The sequence below is a fragment of the Manis javanica genome, chromosome 10, assembly GCF_040802235.1.
Source record: "Manis javanica isolate MJ-LG chromosome 10, MJ_LKY, whole genome shotgun sequence".
Classification (NCBI taxonomy): Eukaryota; Metazoa; Chordata; class Mammalia; order Pholidota; family Manidae; genus Manis; species Manis javanica.
In genome coordinates this window covers 8,599,939-8,621,003 of record NC_133165.1, presented here as the reverse complement: position 1 = coordinate 8,621,003, position 21,065 = coordinate 8,599,939, and the positions used below count along the sequence as shown (strand labels likewise).

Below are 21,065 nucleotides of genomic sequence, written 5' to 3'. Positions count from 1 at the left end.
TCTAGCTTCAGCAGGCCCTGCCATGGCCCTCCTCAGCCTCTATCATTTCCATAAAAGCCTCCAAAGCAGAAGAGAATGCACACACTCATGTTCACAGCAGCACTATATGCCACACCAAAAGGTGGAAGCAACTACATGTTCATCGGTGGATGGCTAGGTAAGCAAAATGCGGCACATCTGAAACTGGAATATTGGTTCAGCCTTAAGAAGGAAGGAAGACTGCCATATGTTATAACATGGACGAAAGATGAGAACATTATGCTAAATGAAATATACCAGTCACAAAAAAGACAAAAACTGTAGGATTCCACTTATATATGGTACCTAGCGTGATCAAATCCACAGAACAGAAAGGGCAATGGTAGTTGCGAAGGACTGGGAGAGAGAGGATGGGAGTTAGTGTTTAATGGGCACAGAGCTTCTAAGTGAGATGACACGAGTTCTGGAGATGGACATCCCCAGATGGTGGCACAACAATGTGAAGGGACAGGAGAGACCTGAGGACTCTCAGGACCCAAGGACGGCAACTTCTGCCTCTCCTTAAGACAATTCTGGCCAAATGCACATGCTTCCCTAATGCTCTGACGCTGATTATTTTAAATAACAGCAACAATTCATCAAATTGCCTGGGAAGATGCACAATTCTAATCTGATTAGTATTTGGAATTAAGTGCTTTTCAGGGAAATGGCAGATGCGACCTCCCAGTAGTCTTTGATGTCACAAGTTCAAGGACCTTCTCAGTTGCCCTCTGTGTTCTCTATTCTAGCAATCACAGCAAGGACAGACAGTAAAAAGGGGGCAGGGGAGATTAAAAAGGCCTAAAAGAAGTTAAGGGAAAGAGGAAGAAGACACCCTTGCTAGGAAATAAGGGAAGGTCTGCATGCTACCGTCTGGCTCTGGAGAAGAATTTCAAGAGGCAAATCGTACCTGGGTGTGTCTGTGCTCAGTATTTGGGGTTTCTCTTCCTTTGTTTTTTATTATCTTTCACTGAATAGCATGCAGTTGACTTTCAAATGTTTTTTCTGGGAAGTTGCTTTTCAGAGGATTAGTCTAAACTGACCTCCAATCCTTCTCCTTGTACTAGTTAAGCCCATTTCAAACACAGACGTTCCCACATCTCTACAACAGTGGGCCAGCTCATGATCATTCTCCTCCGTCCCTTCTCTCCTCCATCTGTTTCTCTCTCTCTCCCACACACACATGCAAGCACACACTCAACCATCTCATTATGGAAATTAACAGTGGAACAGGCACCACAGAAACTCATCTGGGTACCCAAGCACAAAGTCCCATCTTGGCCAGGGTCCCCGTTCAGTGTTCATGTGTCCTGTGTGAAATGCTGAGGCTCTGGTATTCTCATTTCTGGCAGGCTGAGGGCCGGGCATCGTGAAGCCTCCTCTATCCCTGGAGAAGCAATGATTTGCCCAGGGTCACAGAACCGCTCAGGGGCAGCCCCTCATGGTCTGGGATTCAGACCCCAACCTCCCAATAGCTAGTCCACGGCTCGTCTCAGGCAGGAAACTCTGCCAGGCCTGGGGTCGCTCTGGCTTTACAAAAGGAGTCAGAAAGGAGGCCAGGGCTCCATTTCATTGCAGTAAAGACTTCAAGGAAAAGAAAAAAAAAAAAAGCAAAGCTGTGGCACCAAACTCCCAGCTGACCTGGCAGGTTCAAAGTCAGTGTTGTCACCTTTACTCCACGCCCTTGCTAGGATTCCAAGAAAAGAAGACGCTTTGGCGGTCAGGCTGTGAATTGATGCCTACTTTTTCCATTGGCAAAAGACAAATGCCAAACCCTATTTTTCATACAAGAAGTTCAAATGATTCATTCTCTTATCTCAGGTGTTTATTAAGCTATTGCTCTGAGTCCAAAAAGAGACGGTTGTCCTTTCAGACCGAAAAGCAAGCCGAGACACAAATGCACACCTCAAGGACACTCCTTTAGCTACAGGGACTAGGGCACCCCCTCTTTTTCCTGTTAGTATTCAATTTCTGCAAACTTAGGTGCCCTGTGACTTCCTTGGTTTCAGAATGAATTACCCATTCCTTGCGACCTAAGGCAGAGCAAATTTCTTTGCAAACTGGGGATGAGAGTGGAGGGGTCCAGGGCTGCACATTCATTTCATACAACCTCTTTGTCTGGGCTTAAATGCGGAGAAGGTGTAAATTCTGGGTGCTGCACTTGTAGAACGAAACGTGGTAATGCTACATTTAAATCAGGTCAAGGCAAAATTGTGACTTGTGACCACGTGTCTTTTTATTCTTGTGCTTTACACTACCTTTGTGAGTGAAATCTTCCTACAATTTCACCACTGAAATGGGGGTGGCAGGGTATACAGGGGGAACTGGTGCCAGCATCTCTTTACTCAAGAGTCTCCTGTGCCTATTACAGCAAGGCTAGAGGAGAAATCATTTGGAGGAGAAAATAGCCATGTATCCACATCCAAACAGGCAGGAAGGAAATGGCCCTGAGGGAGATGAGGAGTACTTCCAGGCGGGCACCTGCTGTTGCCGCTGACCGAGCATCCACAGCCCCTTCTTCTGAAGGCACCTCATTTGTTTACTGAGAGAGTCACCACTGGGTTGAGCTGTGACCCAGGCCTGGCCAGTCACCATACATCCCCGACAGCAGTGGGTAAGCCAGGCCCATGAGCACCACCAACCACGGGCCCCCAAACTTCAGCTGCAGCCAGTGGGAAGGAGCAACTCTCTCGGCACTGGGTGGTAAGTTAGCAGGATGCAAGACTGGTGCGGATGGTAGTCGTCTCTGCACCTGGGTCCAGCCCTACCCAAGAGAACAATAATCACCCTTTTTGCTTAAGCTAGTCTGAGCTGAATTTCTAAATCTTGTAACCACAAGAATCCTAATGCATTCTCATTTTTTAAAAAAAAGTCATCACATGGATTATATTTCCTATACTCATACTCTCCGGATGGGGAAAATGAGATCGAGAGCTTGAGGAGACCATCCAAGGACCACAAGAAACCTGGATGTTGGGACAGGACTTGACGTCGGAGCTCCATCTCCTAGATACCCCCCACCCCCATCAAACTGTCCTTTGGCTTAAAACTGAATGAGAAAATGTGCCTGACATCCTTCCAAGTCACAGGATTTAACAGCTGGGTGGTTTTACCCAAACACAGACAATCGAAGGAGAGAACGCTCACCAGCTGCACCTCAAACATAAGAGTAACTGAGAGATCAAATGGGTGATTGCAAAGCCCTAGAATCCAGCTGCTGTTGCCGCTCAGTTGGGTGTCTCTTTGCTGGATGGCCTGAGAAAGTTGTATTTATGGTGAGCTAGATGGAACGATGACAGGCCCATTATAGTTTGGAATGACTGATGCATGTTCAAGAAAATAAGAGGGTACCAAAATGCTGAGGGGGTGGCTGAGAGCCACACTCAACCACACTGTGAAGTCGGCATCACCTGTCCCAGCAAGGCCTCTGGGGAAATTCCTGGGCCCTGCATGGCACAATCTGGCCGAGTAACTGCCCAGAAAACAGGTTTTCAGAGGCTGGTGAATGTTTCTTTCCTTGCCCCCTGCACAGGGCAGGCAGGCTCAGTGTCCAGGAGGCCAATACCTCAATTCCAAGAGTGAGCCAGAACGGCAGCCATGCTGAAGCCCCCCTGCACTAGGGCTGGACCGCCGATCTGACTCATTTGATTGTATGTTTGAGGCCAAGCCTGCCCTGTCCACACCATGGTTAGTCATGGCCCAGGCCTGGTTGGAGAGCAGCCCTTAAAAGGACTGGAACAAAAGAGGTCGCATCTTTCCAAACAAAATCGACAAGAACATAGTGTACAAAAGGGATGTAGTTGTCCATTTTCCCCCCAGTGTGGCTACAGGACAGTTAAACCTAGGGTTTAAGCAGACAATTTTCTCCCGAGTTAAAAAAAATGAAATAAAAATGATGCAAATGAGCAAAGAAGTATGGCTTACCTTGTGTTTGTCCCTCACCTCCTCACCAAAGTGGTATTTGTTGGCAAAGGTTTCCTGAGCCATAAAAGAATGCCTAAACCAAAATGTTGACTGGGCACTTGGAACAGAAATAAAAGCATGCTGGAGATCTCAGCCTTACAAGAGGCCTGGGTGGCATCAGAGAGACGCTTTGGTTATACTTATCAAAATGTGACCATAGCATTCATGGCATTCACTGAGAACTGCCAAGAAATCAGAACGGGGCCAGTAGGGTGGGGACAGAGGCGGGTTTTGGCTGCATAACTGCAGCAACTCCCCCAAATGAATGAGTTTCTAGGTGCTGATTTACCGAGCTGCTCTGTTTTCCAGCAGTAGATGCCCTGGACTCGGGACCCACACAGTCCAGGCTGCTGACCTGGGAGAGCGGGCTTCAGCCCAGCCACTGCACTGCTAGCCCAGGACCCAGAGGGTGGCTCAGGAAAGGGCTCCCCACCCCTTGGCAGACCTGCTGAAGGGGGCCCGTGTTTGTCTCGGGAGGCGTGGTGGGAGTTCACATCCAGCAAATGGAGCCCCCACCCCACTACCTCCACCACCCTGAACACAGGGGCTGTGGCCAGGGGTGGACCCCAGCTGTGTGGCTGTGAGCCCAGCCCATGACACAAAGAACTGGACAGTTCAAGCTTGCTTAATCCTAGAGTAGACAGTGCTCTCTAAACCAAGAAGGTGTTAGCCTCTAAACAAGAGGGAAGTGAAAATAAACCAGAATCATTCCCAAGAAGGGCAAAAAAGAGGACTGAATGATTCTGCTCATCGAGCATATGTGCACCAAACACAAGTGTACCTCAGGCTAAATAGACAGGGCTTTTAAAAAACCTTAACACAAGAACCTAGGGGATTATGTTTGATTATTTGATTCCAAAAACACATAATCTTATTAAAAGCATATAATTTCATTAAACATATGCTCCTTTTCTTCCTGCAGTGCACTGAAAATAATGACTCCTGCCAAAAGTCATGCCCCCAGGTCACTGGGGACAAGAGTAGTGATGTCAGGGCGAGGGTACCAGGGGTATAACTGCAGGAGCAGCCGGGATAGACAAGGGCCAGGCTCTGTTCTGGGCACGTCACATGTATTGACTCTTCATTCTCATGATGACAAAAAATACTATTTGTCACCCTCTTTTTAGAGGTGGGGAAACTGAACACAGGGCTGCAAGTAAAGAACCTTGCCCTAGGTCAGCCATCCAATGAGAGCAGGCCTTGTCCCGAATGGCCAGGCCGTGCAGAATGAGGTACCCTGGCGTCAGGAAGAGCCAGAAGCAGCCGCTGCACACTGGGGCACCACACGAATGACAGCTGGCTCAGCGCAGGGGGCAGGGCGGTATTCACGGGCGCACTCACCTTCACTCTCCCCACTCGTCTTGATGGTTTTTGAACCACCCTCTGTACCTTTAGCCTTCTCAGCGTCTTCCTGGGCATCTTCGGAGGGCCCTCTCTCCTCCTCTTCTTCCTCCCCAACGTTTTTGTAGTTGGGTCTCTTTTGCACCCGCCTCTTGCCCTTGTGCTTGTTCATCTCCAGGGACCGCTCCAGCGTCTCGGTGGGTTTGATGAAGCACCGGATGCTGGGCTTGGCCTAGGGCAGTCAAGTCAAGACAACAGACAGATTTGAACCGTGGACTCTCACTGGATCCTATCAGGCTGCCCAAGAGTTTCTGCCCCAAGAAATTCATTTCCAAAACAACAAATACTACCTCTTCATTTGTTATTATGACTATTATAACATCATCCTTATTAAATAACCGAAACAATAGCACCAGCTACCATTCATTGCCCACCAACCTCCATCAGAAACTGCACTGTACCAGCACCAGCTCCGTGCTTTCCAAAGGTCAATCATTTGCACAGGAAACACAGGAAACTTCTGTTAACACTATGGTATTTTGCATCTGCCAGATGCTATTCTACGGCTCTGACTGTATCATCTCATGTAAACTTTACAACCCTGTAAGATAGTACTACTGTTATCCTCACTTTACAGTGATGGAAACTGAGGCTCAGAGACATTAAATGACCTACCCAAGGTCACAAAAGACAGGTGGCGGCAGAGCTGGGATTCAAACCCACATGCTGTTTACACAATTTATGTCTTAACTACAGCACACTGATATTACTATTAGCTTCTAATCTAGGTTAATTTATTTTAAAAGAGACCGTGTCACTCAGGAAGTGGAACAGCACTGCTCCTTGCTATTATAAAAATAAATACAAAGGACAAGGTTTTCCCCTAAAGAAGTCAGAAGCAAAATGAAAAAGGCCTGAGAGTCACTAGTGGTTCCCGCCCTGTACTGTGGAAATCAGGGCTTTTTCTCAGTCCTTATCATCAGCCCCATTTTATAGATGAGAAAACAGAGGCTCAGAAGGGCCTCTATTTTTATTAGTGTGACTTGCCCAATGTCACACAGCTACTGAGCGGCAGAGTCAGAATTCGAACAAAAGATCGCCCAATCACAAAGCTCCTAAAATGACAGTGCGTCATCAGCTCAAACTCAGTTCCAGATTTCATACTCTTTAAAAAGTATTTACATGCAAATGGACTATGTGTAGAAAGGAAAACAAAAGAAAACTGATTTATTTGGGACAGGATTCTGATTGAAGGGTTTTTCTCCTCCCAGCATCTGGATGATGCTCAAACATCATTTTGTCATTAAAAAAGGAAAAAGTTATTTTAAAATATTACAAAGTTAAATGTGGAAAAATGTTGCTGTGCTTTATGATTATAAAGTAGGGTGTGTCTACAATAAAATACTAAAAAAAACACTTCGATGTTGATAGACTAAGATGACATTCTAGGAAACAATATAGTACCCTAACCCAGGAATAATCTTTAAATTTAGCATTGATTTATATATACATACTTAACAATCACTGTTTGTTATTATATTTATAAAACGCAGGGGGAAAAAGGAGAAAGGTTTAAAGTAAACTTTTCTATTATCTTGATAGGTTTATCCATCTTCTGAATTCACCCCAAACCACCACCAATTATATTCTGGGGCCACCATTCCTTGCCAATAAGTGGAATGTGCTCAAGGCATACATATTAGTTTCAATAACACTCACAGCAAAAACCTAATTGAAAGCTAAATTAGCATCCAAATCCAGACATTAACTTTTATTTATCCACTTTGGATTCTTCATCCACAAAAATGACAGTTAAATTGAGACATGATTATACTGTCCAGGAAACCCAGACAGCACACTGCAGACGCCAACGACCAAGAGCCCAGAGATGGGAACATTCCGAGGGTACACTGCTTGACAGACAGCATCCATCAGAGCCCACTTAGGATGCTGTGTGATTGAACACAGCCCTGGATGCCCCTCTCATCTTCTGCTGAAGGACCCAAACCTGGGAAATTAGAGCCCAAGATGAAGTGGCTGCTTCCTCTGATGACCACTTACTCCCAGTGAATTTCAGAGCATGCCATATACAACGAGAGCCTTCAGAAGCAGAAACCCAAGGCTAAATGCGGAGTAAACACCTAGTTACAGGTTCCAAGCAGAAATTCACACAGGTGGCTATAGAAACCCCCACCCCCCGGAGCTCTGTATGGACCCCAGTTCTGCAGAACAAATGGCAGAACTGAGGGAAGTGAATGAGCGCATGAGGTCCAGGCTACTCAGCGGTGTCAACCGTGCCTGATCCCTACGTGAGCTGTGGGGCCTCTATGACCTTCAGAGTCCTTCTCTAAAACACAGGGCAAGTAATTACAGCCTCTAGGAACTAAACAAAAGCATAGACACCAACTTCCTTCAGAGCCTGGAGATATAATAAGCATCCAACATATGACAGTTAGCTTCCTTTCCTTGCCTACATACAAAAAGAAAAATCAACTGTGAAAATGAATTTTAAAACTTTCCAAAGGGATCTGTTTTTCTCGATGATCAGGTGTTGAGGAGATGGAGGGGGAAGGCATGCTTACTGGGGGAATTTCAAACCTTTAAAATGCAACCTACCCAGTAAACAGCTGGAAATAACCTAAATGTCCATCTGCACTGGGAATGGTAATTATGGTCTGTCTGCAGAGTGGGAATCCACGTAGATGTTCAAAAGACTATAGTTTTTTAATACCTAGATGTACTGATGCAGAAATAGTACCAGGATGAAAAAGCAAGAACAGAGAAGGCAGTAGGGCCGCTTTCAATGAAAGGCTGTCAAGGACTACACATGATGGCGTGAATGCAAGTTTTCCTGGAAAGCTGCATAAGAATATATTAGCATTTCATTTTTGGGCAAAGAAAGAAGGCAGATGTGCTGTACGCGCACACCCACACAAGTGCACTGATATCTTTCATTTCTATAACTTTCCACTTGGTTTGAAATTTCTAATCATGTACACATATTAACTTTAAAATAATTCAACAAGGATCATTTGGACATTGGAATTACGGACTTTATTTCCCTTTCTGCTTTTATATTTTTTTAAAAAACTAATTTTTTTTCTTACTACTAACATCAAAATCCCAGTTACTATAGAAAAGCTGATAGAACTGGCTGGGAAATGTGGGCAGAGATCCATGATCGTTCCTTCCGCTCCTGTCAAGAGCCTTCTGGCTTCTGGCCTCCTGGGAATCTCTGTATTACGGTGGCCAATCCCAGAGGTTCTGGACGGAAAGCCCCCAGGGGAAGGGTGCCCTATGCTCTCAACACTAACCCAGGTGCCCAGGACAGGGCAGGGCCGCGACGGGCTGCTGCGGAGTGAAATCATGGCTGCCTGTCCCACACTGCATCCAAAATGAGGGAGGGAACAACAAAAGGAGAAACGGGGGGGAAGGAAACAGGAGCCTAACACCCTCAGGAGCTGAACTTGGCACAGTGGAAGGGCTAGAACAATAAAACTAACCAAAAGAAGTAGAAAAGCAAAATCAGAATGCCTTTGGGCCGATCTTCTCATAAAGAAAGCACACCACACATGCCCCAGAGAAAAGTATCCGAGAAATGCCACAGGCTCGGGCTTCACCAAGTGCTCGGCTCCCAGCGTCCTGAAGCCGAGCGGCAGGAGGAGTGTGGACACACTGGGCCCCCTTGCTGCCTGCAGAGATTCTGCCAGCGGCCCAGCTGTGGGATGCTGGGAGAGAGCCCTGGGCTCTGCGGGTGAACGTTAAGGCTGGCTTCTGGGGTGAGGGCCAGCTGAAGGCCAGCAAAGTGATTTCAGGGGTGGCCCAGGGCTGTCTGCTCCCAAAAGTCTGTCCAACCTTCTGGTTAATGATGCCTTCCCCAGCCTTCAGCTCCCAACCCCCAACCTTGGTTCTTGGTCCTTGTGTTAAATACTTGAGAAGGTGACTTCCCTGGGGTCAGCAATAACTAAGGCCTTTCAGGGGCTGTGGGATCTGAGAGTAGACTCTGTGAGGGCAGCGAGAGGGGTCAGGAGGAAGGACAGAAACACACAAGGCCTGGTGTCTAGGTGGAAGAGGGGAAGCAGCATAGCAATGCCACAGGTAGCACACACAATGTCCTCCAGCACGTCTGGGCATGCCTCCTTCGAAAGACCTGGACACAGACTGCACACAGAAAGGCAGGTTGCAATCAATCCATCAATCAAGGATTCCATTTACGGTTAAGTAACAAAACTTTCACTTAAAAACACGTACATGTTTTCCTGAGTTGACAGATATTTGCATGACAGCACACTGAGCAAGGTCTGCAAAGACACACAAACTGAGAGCAGTGGTTCTTTCTGAGGAAGATACCCAGGTGGGAGAACTTTCCCTTTCTACTCTAGCTGTTTCTACATCATTCAGTTGTTTTACCCCAAGAAGGCATTACTGGGGCCATTTAAACATGAAGGACCTTCAGAGAATGTACCTAATGCTAGTGAATGGTATTCTTAAAAATGGCTTACCCATTGCAAATGTTGTTATACGTATTTCAGCACGACTGAAAAGAAAAAACTTTAGGAAGGCATCTCTAGAGGTCAGAATGGCAATCAGCTGGGGGCAGGGGTGGGGAGTGTTGTTTTAGACTGAGAAGGAGCTGTGCGGGATGCCAGGAATGTTTCCTATCGTGGCCTGAAACACACACCCAGCAGCCATCCGTACAGGCCGCCCGGAAGTAGGAGGGTTGCTGCACCTGATGTGCTCCCCTCACATTATTCCTCTGTTCAAAGATGTTCACCTAGAGGATGTTCAACAAAGTCAGATTGTCATAATGCCTTCAATTTAAGCTAGGAGCAAATCAGACAACTTGAGAAGCTCACCAGGGAAGCCACCTAGTCATTCACTGAGCCCCAACTAAACACCATGGGCTGGGCTCAGAGAAGCAGCCATGGGCCACAGCTTCACAGAGCTCACTGCCCAGCCCACAGTGGGTAAGGTACTGTCTGCATCGCACATGGGCACTGAGAGGAAGAGGCCACTGGGGGCACAGGGGAGGGAATGGGGAACTGCCAGCATGTGCGGGGTAGGGGAAACTTTAGAGGACTTCTTGGAGAAGGAAATGACTGATCCTGGGTGTTGAGCATTAACACGAGTTTACAGGAACACTTGGAAGGGGAGGAAAATGGTAGGAAGGTCAGCTCAGAGCTCTGGGCATTCTCCCTTTATTTCTGTCAAGGCCAAAGTCACCTGGAGTTGGCGTGCTTGGTGACAGCGGTGGTGCCCTGGGACACAGTGAGCTTGGCCAGCTCCCCACGTAGCAGCAGAAACACAAGAAGTTGGAGGGTTGCTGCTGGGCCAGCCAGATGGCCTCTCCAGCCAGCTGCTCATGATACTCAGGCCTGAGAAACAATAGAGGGATGTCCCTGCCTCAGCACCTGGTAGATGCGACCTGTTGAGTGGGTTTCTCTATACCTCCACGATGAGAAGGAAGGCAACAGCTGGCGAGTGGCCAAAGCATACGGGCAGCAGGCAAGGTGCTCTGGGAAGAATCTTAGTTGAGAAGAAAAGGAATGGGACAGAGACTGATGGTGAGAGGGGCAGGTAAAAGGAAAGGCCAGGTGACATGGCCCCGGCCTCCTGTCTGTACTTGCAGGAGCTGTCGCAATGATCTAGCCATGAAAGCTCACCTTCTGAGGAAGGAACCAAATCCTTTTGTTCAAACAGCTCTGCTAAGGGATTTGAGAACTAGGAGAAAGGTCTTCCCCTAAGAAACAAGGCAGGCCATACTAATAAAAAACATGCCCAATATAAGGGCCGATCAGAGCCTGGGGCTCAGACCCCCTACGCGCCCAGGGACCTGACCAAATGAGCCTCAGTCTCCTCCCCTGTAACACAGGGACAAGAGCAGCTCCATCACCTGCTGCCTCTGGGATGGAAGGAGACACCAGTGCAAAGCTGCCAGGCCTAAGGCCTGCTACAGCAGGCACCCTAGAAATATTCATTCACCTTCAACTCCCCTGGCAAATAGACCACTAGGACAGAGAGATGGCAGGCGAGGGGCTGACTTGTCAAAAAACAGAACAATCACACTCTGTTTTGATTGTGGGCTGTCTAGTTTGTTAGTGAGCTAGACTCAGCCTCTCCAAAGTGCTCCTGGGCCCCTGGCTGACCTCCCAGCTCAGGGGCTGGGACTGGCAGGGTGCATAGCCAGTAGCACAGGGTCTGTGGAGACCCCGGAACCAGGCTCGGTACCCCACACACCCTGATTTGCATTCTGGCTGCTCACCTCCTTCTCTTCTATGGGCCTCAGTTTCCATAGGCATCAAATAGGCCTCAGACTAGCACTTGCCCCACAGGGCTGCTATGAGGTGCCAAGCAGAAGGACACCTTTTTGTTATTTTTTCCAGGTAGTAAAACCGTCACTAATACCCAATGGGCACCAGCATTGCCCTGAGCACCTGCATTACTCACATTATCCTCCAAACAACTGAATGGGGAAGGGAGCTGCAGAGGGCGAAGGGCTTGCCAAAAGTCACCTGCTATGAGAGGCAGAGCCAGGATTCGAACCCAGGAAGCCCAGCTTCAGGGCCCATGTGCTCAGCCATGCTGCTACACTGCACCTGCCCCCTTCATCAGGCACATGACTACCTCCCCGCCTCCTGAAGGACTGAAGTGTGGGCCCTGCGGCACTGGAGCCACACTGATCACATGGTGGGTAGCCATGTGCAGCAAAAGCTCAGGGACATTTACTCACCACTCATTAGGTGGCCTCTGACCTGACCATCATTACAGCTGACCACAATGTGTAATTACTTCCCATTTTTGTTTCATACACAGAGAGCTCCAAATGTGACAGAGGGTCACAGTGACCCAGGTTTATACCAAGCGTTACCAACAGCACCACAGCACGTGGCTTTGCAACTGGCTGTGAAAGGAAGCTGGCAGATGACTGCGCAGTGAGCCTGTCCTCACTTCAGAATGTGGCCATCAGCAAGCAGACATCGGGCGGAATAAACTCCAGGGTGATGTATGGGTACAAGTGTGACGTGCCAAAGCCCAAGTAACGTGGGGCTGCTGAACCAAACCACACCCAGAACGCACAACTGCAACCACAGTGAAGGCCCTGGATTACGCTGCCAAGCTTTATGGGGAAAATGAACCCATTGCAGGGAAATGTGAAGAGGTAACAGGCCACTTCCATTAAGGAGGGGAACAGGGCATTCTTACCCACGAATTGGCCCGTTATCAGGGAGTACTGCAGCTGCATAAACCAAAGAAGCGCCCATTCATCTGGAACTGGGATGATCTCAGAGGACTCACGCTGGGCACAGGCTCTGCACTTTGGCTTTGTGAAGAACGGCAGGAAACATCGACATGGTGCTGAGACTTCTTAGGAACACCTCTGGGGCACTGCTAGGTCTGCAGGAGACCAGCCTCGGGCCCTGGCCTTCTCTACCCCAGGTCATCTTCTCTGTCCTCCTCAATGCTTCGTGCTGCCTAGTCTATCCCCTCCATCCAGTGTCTGGCACTCAATCAAGAGAGAATGAATGCTGTGGGATGAATTAGTTGCAAGATATTTATGATTAAAGAGGCAAGCTCAGTGCTCAGGCAAAACAGAGCACACTCTCTCACTGAACAACACCATGCCAAGCACCTGTTTGGTATTTTTTAGGAGTATATTTACGATGTTATTCTCTACAGCAGTGTAATGAACCATGAAATACTGGTAACTCAGTTACCCGAAGCATTTGGTCCAGAACTCTGCACTCACGCTAAACTGGAAGTGACTGTCATTGCAGGTGGTGACATAAGGGCACAAAACAGGAACAGCACCTCCAGTCGCCTGCTACTGGGGACCACAGAATGACCCCTCCAGCTCTGGGGGTATGGGCTGCCTCCTGCGGAGAGTGGGATGTCATTACACCTCCCTCTCTGGGTTATGTCCTAATAAATAAAACTGTACAGGAGATGACAGCACGTCCCTCTTCTATAAATTTAGCAATGGCCCCTCTCCCACAGACCCAGCATGTTTCTCACACACTGGCCTCTCTCGTGATCCAGACTGCCAGAGCATCCCGCCGACCCTCTGGCTCACCCTGCTCCATGATCGTCACAAACCTTGTCCCCCACCATCCTCCAACTCTCAGCAGGGTGAGCTCCTCATCCTTCAGTCCTCAAACCCAATGTCACCTGCTCGGGAGGACTTCCCTCACCGTTATCTCCCAAAGCTGGTTTCTATTTCTTCCCACATCCAACTCTGCAATCTGTGCTGACATGCTTGCTTACTGTTTCCCCCCATCAGACAGTCAGGGCAGGAGCCTCGTCGGTCTCACTCCTCCTGTATTCCCTGAGGCCAGCACAGTGCCTGCCCCAAATGTCGGGGGTGCTCCAGAAATGCTATGGGAGAGAAGAAAGTGTGAGCGAGCCAGCCAGCCTGGTATGTGGTACGTGCTCGAGAGATGGGCGCTGCTCTTACGAGGGAATGGCCCACCAGAGTTCACGTGTGACCCACAACAATACTGTTGGCACAGATAAAGTCCTTTCATGTTATATCTTTGGTTTTTTCTTTGCTCACAAAGCTTTCAACACTGCCCTTGTGCCTGACTAGAGGCTACCAGGAGGGTTCCCTGAGATAAGTCTATGAATATCTGAGCATTGCATCAAGTGGTCAGTGGGCAGTCACTCTGGCCAGCCAGGACCTCAGCACTCACCGGGGAAACCCCACTCACCACTTCCTCGGGTGGGAGTTATTCCTGCCTGTCACATTCACTGTCCTCGGCCAGTCAAACTCACAGCACTGCCCTCGCAGCCCACTGTCATGGAACCGCTGGAGCACCCGGGGGACGGAAGTAAACAGAGTGGTCCTCTTCTTCCTTGTGTGTGGCCCCCCAGCCTCCCATCAGGCAAAGCACCCCTTAGCAAAGCCAAGCTCCCCAGCTGGGGCTTTGATACTGAGCAAGACTGGATCCCTTTGGCTTTAGATATCATGACGCTTGGTTCCCTCATGGAGGTTTGGTATTTCAGGACGATTGATTTTCACTGCCAGACCATGCTACACACGGGACGCAAAGGCTAAGCTGTTCCCATTTCTCTCATCGTAGACTCCTGAGCCCTCCAGCGGCTTGAAAGGCACCACATGGCCGGAACCCTCATTCCCTTTCTGACCTCATCTCCTACTCTGCCCTGCCTCATCACACTGCTCCTGCCGTTCCTGCCACACACCGGGCACCTCCTGCCACAGGGCCTTTGCACTGGCTATTGCTTCAGGCCAAAGCGCTCTTCCCCCAGCTATCTACATCATCCCTCCCTTCCTTCAAGTCCATGCTCAAATGTCACCCTCTCAGTGAGGCCTACCCTGGCACCCTATGGAGAACCACACCCCTCAAGGATGGAGCATTGCCCCCTCCCTTCTGCCATGGCTTCTCTGGAGCACGTCTCACACTGGACATGCTGCTCTGCTCTCTTCCCACTATAGTAGAAGCCGTTGCAGGTCCAGGGTCCTTGTTTTGCTCCTTGGTGTTATGCCCAGTGCTTAGAGCAGCACCTGGTACATGCCCAATAATTGTTTGTTGAGAAGATGAATAAATAATGCTGACCCACCTTCAAGGAATTCAGAGTTCTGGTTAAAAACCACAAATGCCCAAAGGAGCCAGGCTGCTGAGGAAACTCACAGAGCCCCACTGCAGACACAGCAGAACCAGTGGGTGCCTCGTTTTTCTGTCCCCACCCTGAATTTCCTTGATTTTCACAGACACCTGGAAGAAATCTCCAATGGCTCAACGCAGACTAGGGAAGGCCCCAGTCAGCAGGGGGTGTGACTGCACCCCACACCATGCAGCTGTCTCCAGCCTTGGGGCCGCCCCAGCCCATTCCGTGGCATGCCACTGGGCAGACACAGTAAAGCCAGCTTGGGTCTGACTCACAGAAGCTTCTCTGCGCCTGCTTCCTACCCCCACTTTGCCCCTCTGTTCTTCCCCATTGGCCCCTCTGGGATGTGGCCACTCTAAGAACCCTGGCTCTTCCCTGGCTCACTGGACAAGGACCACAGTGCCAGCCTCAGGTTCAGTCACCTGCAATCCTGGCTAAAGGCTGTTCCTCCTTAGGCCTCCACACTGTGGGACTCTGCACTGGGGACAGGGAGAGGCCTCTCATGAACGCCGCTGCCTACTTGATATGTGGGGCATGCACACCCTGGATTCTCTCTGACTCCATCCAATCGCTTCCCGTGACCCAGCACTGCCACACTCAGTACTTCTGTAGGCAGTAATGGAGACTGCAAGCTGTAATACCATTGAGGAATTACGGGATAGACCACAACGGCCAGAAAAGGGAGAGTACACAATAAGTTCTAATTCTTTTGTGGGAATGTTTGCAACCGTGCCAGTTAAGGCCCTTGATTTATAGTAGTCTATTTTTCTCCTTCGGTATTCACAGTCAACACTCTCCCAGAAGCCCGTTACCACTTTCAGGAAGAAGAATGTGTGCTTCGGAACTGGCATTGATTAACTGAGGGTCACGAGTAAGGTCAGGGTCACTGAAAAGCTCAGGGGAACTCTAATCTGGGCTGCAAGGGAGGCTATTCGGCCTAATGCTTTCAGTACATGGGAGGCTCGGCTGCTGTCTGATGCAAGGCTGGCTTGGAAAGACAGCCCTGCAGCAGTGGCGGGGGACCCAAGCCAATGATTAATGCTCTGCTTCTGCAAACCCACAAGTCAGAGGAGCCAGGCTGCTGCTCTCTCAGCTGCTGGCTCCCCATGTCAAGTCCTGATGGAACATTCTGCTGGCAGAAAGTCCAGAACCTGGAAGGACGGTGTCGCACGGAGAGCCAGTGGCTAACAGTTTTAGGTGTGTGCTCACTCTTTTGGATCTCCAGAGAATCATCTGGAGACCATCCCAACTGGCTGCATTGGTGATAGAGATGCTCAACATCTTCATTTGGGGACAAGCCTTTTCTACCCTGGAGTTCTCAGTCCCCATTCAGAATTCATAGCCAGCCAGCCTACATACATCAGTTGGTTAAGTACTTACACTTCGCAGAGATGGGATCTGGAGCCAGCAGAGTCAGAGGGCCCAGAATGCACAAAGAGGGCACAGCCCACCGTCACTAATGGCAACGTTTACTGTTAGTGCCACCACAGACGTCGTCGCTATTGCTAACACTTGGCCCTCTGTGCCTTTGTGTCTGGTCATAAGGTGTCTCCCTAGGGAGCACTAAGTGTGCCTCCTTGTTAATCAGCCCAAGAAGGGAGGTCTCAAGCAGAGGACGCAGGGTTGTTCTGCAGCCTCAGAAACTAAGATCATTATAATGATGACATCTAACATTTAGGCTTTGATATGTGCTAGGCTTTGACATAAGCATTTTATACACTGCATTCAATCCTCTCTGCAAACCCTAAGTGCTGACTGAGGAAACTGAAGACCAGTGAGGTGGCCTGACTTGGCCTGGGGCACACCTAAGTAAGACGAGCAGACAGGATTTGAGGAGCCCAGGAGTGTGGCTCCAGGGTTCCACTACATCGACTGCCTCTTGAGCAAGAATGTGGAGCAGCCCCAGCAGCCCCAGCCCCAACGCTCCTCCCCCAAAGCCTGCTCTGAGCAAAGGGAAGGTGGCATGTGGGCCTCAGGCTCTGAGGCTATTTCTACTCTGAGTCATTAAGAATATCACGAGAGCCTTGTGACCTCGCCGCCATTTCACCCATTGCATCATTCACTCCTGCAGTGAGTGTCCCCTGAGCATCTCTGGCAAGCCCCAGGATGGCACAGGCGAGCAGTGCCTTCAAGACATGGTCCCCTATTCCGGCAGGCAATGGGAAGCCCAGTGAGGGCAGGGATCCTGTGTTTCCTGTGCACCACCACATCCCTGCTGAAGGAATGGATGAACAAATGTAAAAACTTAGGAAACTATTTCACAGAAACCCAGGATGAAAAAAGTCCCTTTAAAAACAAAAAACAGGGGGGATTCTGGGAAGATGGCGGTGTGAGTAGGGCAGCGGAAATCTCTTCCCAAAACCACATATATTTTTGAAAATACAACAAATAAAACTACACCTAACAGAGAGACCAGAGGATACAGTACAACAGCCAGGCCACATCTACATCTGTGAGAACTTGGCATCTCACAAAGGGGGTAAGATACAGCTGCGGCCCGGCGGGATCTGAGCGCTCCCCCGTTCCCAGCTCCCTGGCGGGAGGAGAGGGGTTGGAGCAGGAAGGGAGGGGAGCCCAGGACTGCTAAATACCCAGCCCCAGTAATCTGCACCGGGAGCACAGATACAGTGCATGGTGCGCTGGATAACAGTAAAATCTGCGAATGGGTCCCTGCAGCCGACTCCCCTGAGACAAAAGAAAAGTGAGTGCTTTTTGAAAGTCTTAAAGGGACAGGGGCCTCTCAGCTGGATGGAAGTGTCTCAGCACACTCAGCCCAGCAGCTGGGAATCCCGGGGAACTCCAGGCACCTTAACCCCCTGGGTGGCAACGCAGCTCTGAAGCCCCTCACGGCGATAAACAGCCTGCCATTCATTCCCCTTCCCGCACAGTCCCGGCCGAGCAGCCTGGGAGCGGCCATGCCGACAGCAGCTGCCCAGAGCCACCTCCTGGCGTGCAGCCGCCTGGGCCAGTCCTGGAGCCATCGGCGCAGGCAGAGGAGGCCGCAACAGGACATGAAGGGGCGCTGTTCTCGAAGGAGAGCACACTGGGTGCGCCTGCCTCCCCCCGCAGGGCTCTGGGCTGCCCCGAGGGCTGCTCCTGGTGTACAGGGAACTGACACAGGAAGTGGAGAGGGGCAGAGCGACCAGCAAGCAGGAAGGGACTTTATTCTCCCAGCTGACACATGCGCTACCTGCCTATGACTACCTCTATTACCATGAAAAGGCAGAAGAATTTGATCCAGTCCAGAATCACCCAGACAACCCCTGAGAGGGTGTCTGGGGAGATAGATTTAACCAATCTTTCTGAAAAAGAATTCAAAATAAAGGTCATAACCATGCTGATGGACCTGCAGAGAAATAGGCAAGAGCTAAAGGATCAAGTTGGGAGGGAGAATACAGAAATAAAACAATCTCTGGAAGGACTTAAGAGCAGACTGGATGAGGTGCAAGTGGCCATTAATGGAATAGAAATCAGAGAACAGGAATACTGAGAAGCTGAGGCAGAGAGAGATAAAAGGATCTCCAGGAATGAAAGAATATTAAGAGAACTATGTGACCAATCCAAACGGAACAATATTCACATTATAGGGGTACCAGAAGAAGAAGAAGAGAGAGAAAGGGATAGAAAGTGTCTTTGAAGAAATAATTGCTGAAAACTTTCCCAAACTGGGGAAGGAAATAGTCTCTCAGACCATGGAAGCCCACAGGTCTCCCAACACAAGGAACCCAAGGAGGACAACACCAAGACATATAATAATTAAAATGGCAAAGATCAAGAGACAAAGACAGAGTTTTAAAGGCAGCCAGAGAGAGAAAAAAGGTCACTACAAAGGAAAACCCATCAGGCTATCATCAGACTTCTCAAAAGAAACCTTACAGGCCAGAAGAGAATGGCATGATATATTTAATGTAATGAAACAGAAGGGCCTTGAACCAAGAATACTGTATCCAGCACGATTATAATTTAAATATGATGGAGGGATTAAACAATTCCCAGACAAGCAAAAGTTGAGGGAACTGGCCTCCCACAAACCACCTCTACAGGACATTTTAAAGGGAATGCTCTAGACGGAAGCACTCCTAAGGCTAAATAGACATCACCAGAGAAAATAAAATCACACCAGAGAAAGCAGACCAACCAAATACTAACTAAAGGCAAAAAATAAAATCAACTATGCACAAAAGCAGTCAAAGGAAACACAAAAGAGTACAGATTAAAACACCTAACATATAAAGAACGGAGGAAGAAGAATAAGAAGGGAGAGAAATAAAGAATCACCAGACTGTGTTTATAATAGCTTAATAAGCGAGTTAAGTTAGACAGTTAGATAGGAAAGAAGCTAACCTTGAATCTTTAGTAACCATGAATCTAAAGCCTGTAATGGCAATCAGTACATGTCTTTCAATAATCACCCTAAATGTAAATGGACTGAATGCACCAATCAAAAGACACATAGTAATAGAATGGATAAAAAAGTAAGACCCATCTATATGCTGCTTACAAGAGACTCACCTCAAACCCAAAGACACACACAGACTAAAAGTCAAGGGATGGAAAAAGATATTTCATGCAAACAATAGGGATAAAAAAGAAGGTGTTGCAGTACTATTATCAGACAAAATAGACTTCAAAACAAAGAAAGTAACAAGAGATAAAGAAGGACATTACATAATGATAAAGGGGTCAGTCCAAAAGAGGATATAACCATTATGAATATATATGCACCCAATACAGGAGCACCAACATATGTGAAAGAAATACTTACAGAATTGAAGGAGGAACACAGCATTCATGTCAAAGGACAGATCCACCAGACAGAAAATAAGTAAGAACACAGAGGCACTGAACAACACACTAGAATAGATGGACCTAACAGACATCTACAGAGCTCTACACCCAAAAGCAGCAGATACACATTCTTCTCAAGTGCACATGGAACATTTTGCAGAACACACCACATACTAGGCCACAAAAAGAGCCTCAGTAAATTCAAAAAAACTGAAATTCTACCAACCAACTTCTCAGACCACAAAGGTATAAAACTAGAAATAAATTGTACACAGAAAACAAAAGGGCTCACAAACACACGGAGGCTTAACAACATGCTCCTAAATAATCAATGGATCAATGACCAAGTTAAAAGAGAGATCAAGCAATATATGGAAACAAATGACAACAACAGCACAAAGCCCCAACTTCCGTGGGATGCAGTGAAGGCAGTGCTAAGAGGAAAGTATATAGCAATCCAGGCCTATTTAAAGAAGGAAGAACAATCCCAAATGAATAGTCTAAAGTCACAATTATTGAGACTGGAAAAAGAAGAAAAAGTGAGGCCCAAAGTCAGCAGAAGGAGGGACATAATAAAGATCAGAGAAGAAATAAATATAATTGAGAAGAATAAAACAATAGAAAAAACTCAATGAAACCAAGAGCTGGTTCTTTGAGAAAATAAACAGAATAGATAAGCCCCTAGCCAGACTTATTAAGAGAAAAAGAAAATCTACACACATAGACAGAATCACAAATGAGAAAGAAAACATCATGATGGACCCCACAGAAATACAAAGAATTATTAGAGAATACTATGAGAATCTACATGCTAACAAGCTGGAAAACCTAGAAGAAATGGACAACTTCCTAGAAAAATACAACCTTCCAAGACTGACCAAGGAAGAAACAGAAAATCTAAACAGACCAATTACCAGCAATGAAATTGAAGCAGTAATCAAAAAACTACCCAAAAATAAAACCCCTGGGCCAGATGGATTCACCTCTGAATTTTATCAGACATAGAGAGAAGACATAATATTCATTCTCCTTAAAGTTTTCCAAAAAATAGAAGAGGCAGGAATAGTTCCAAACTCATTTTATGAAGCTAGCATCACTCTAATACCAAAACCAGGCAAAGACCCCCACCAAAAAAGAAAATTACAGACCAATATCCCTGATAAACATAGATGCAAAAATACTCAACAAAATATTAGCAAACCGAATTCAAAAATACATCAAGAAGATCATACACTGTGATCAAGTGGGATTCATCCCAGGGATGCAAGGATGGTACAACATTCAAAAATCCATCAACACCATCCACCACATCAACAAAAAGAAGGACAAAA

General features: G+C 48.0%; 1 protein-coding gene across 7 annotated transcripts in view; it reads right to left on the bottom strand.

Annotated features, from left to right (window-relative positions):
- The window catches only part of CLEC16A (C-type lectin domain containing 16A), a 197,255-nt gene that overhangs the window by 138,522 nt on the left and 37,668 nt on the right, over positions 1 to 21,065 (bottom strand). For 6 of the 7 annotated variants that reach the window (XM_073214758.1, XM_073214759.1, XM_073214757.1 and 3 more), the window contains one exon: positions 5,323 to 5,554. In XM_073214758.1, coding sequence (XP_073070859.1) covers positions 5,323 to 5,554 — 232 coding nt within the window. The remainder of the gene's footprint in view (positions 1 to 5,322; positions 5,555 to 21,065) is intronic. The other variant, XM_017673787.3, reaches the window with a different exon arrangement.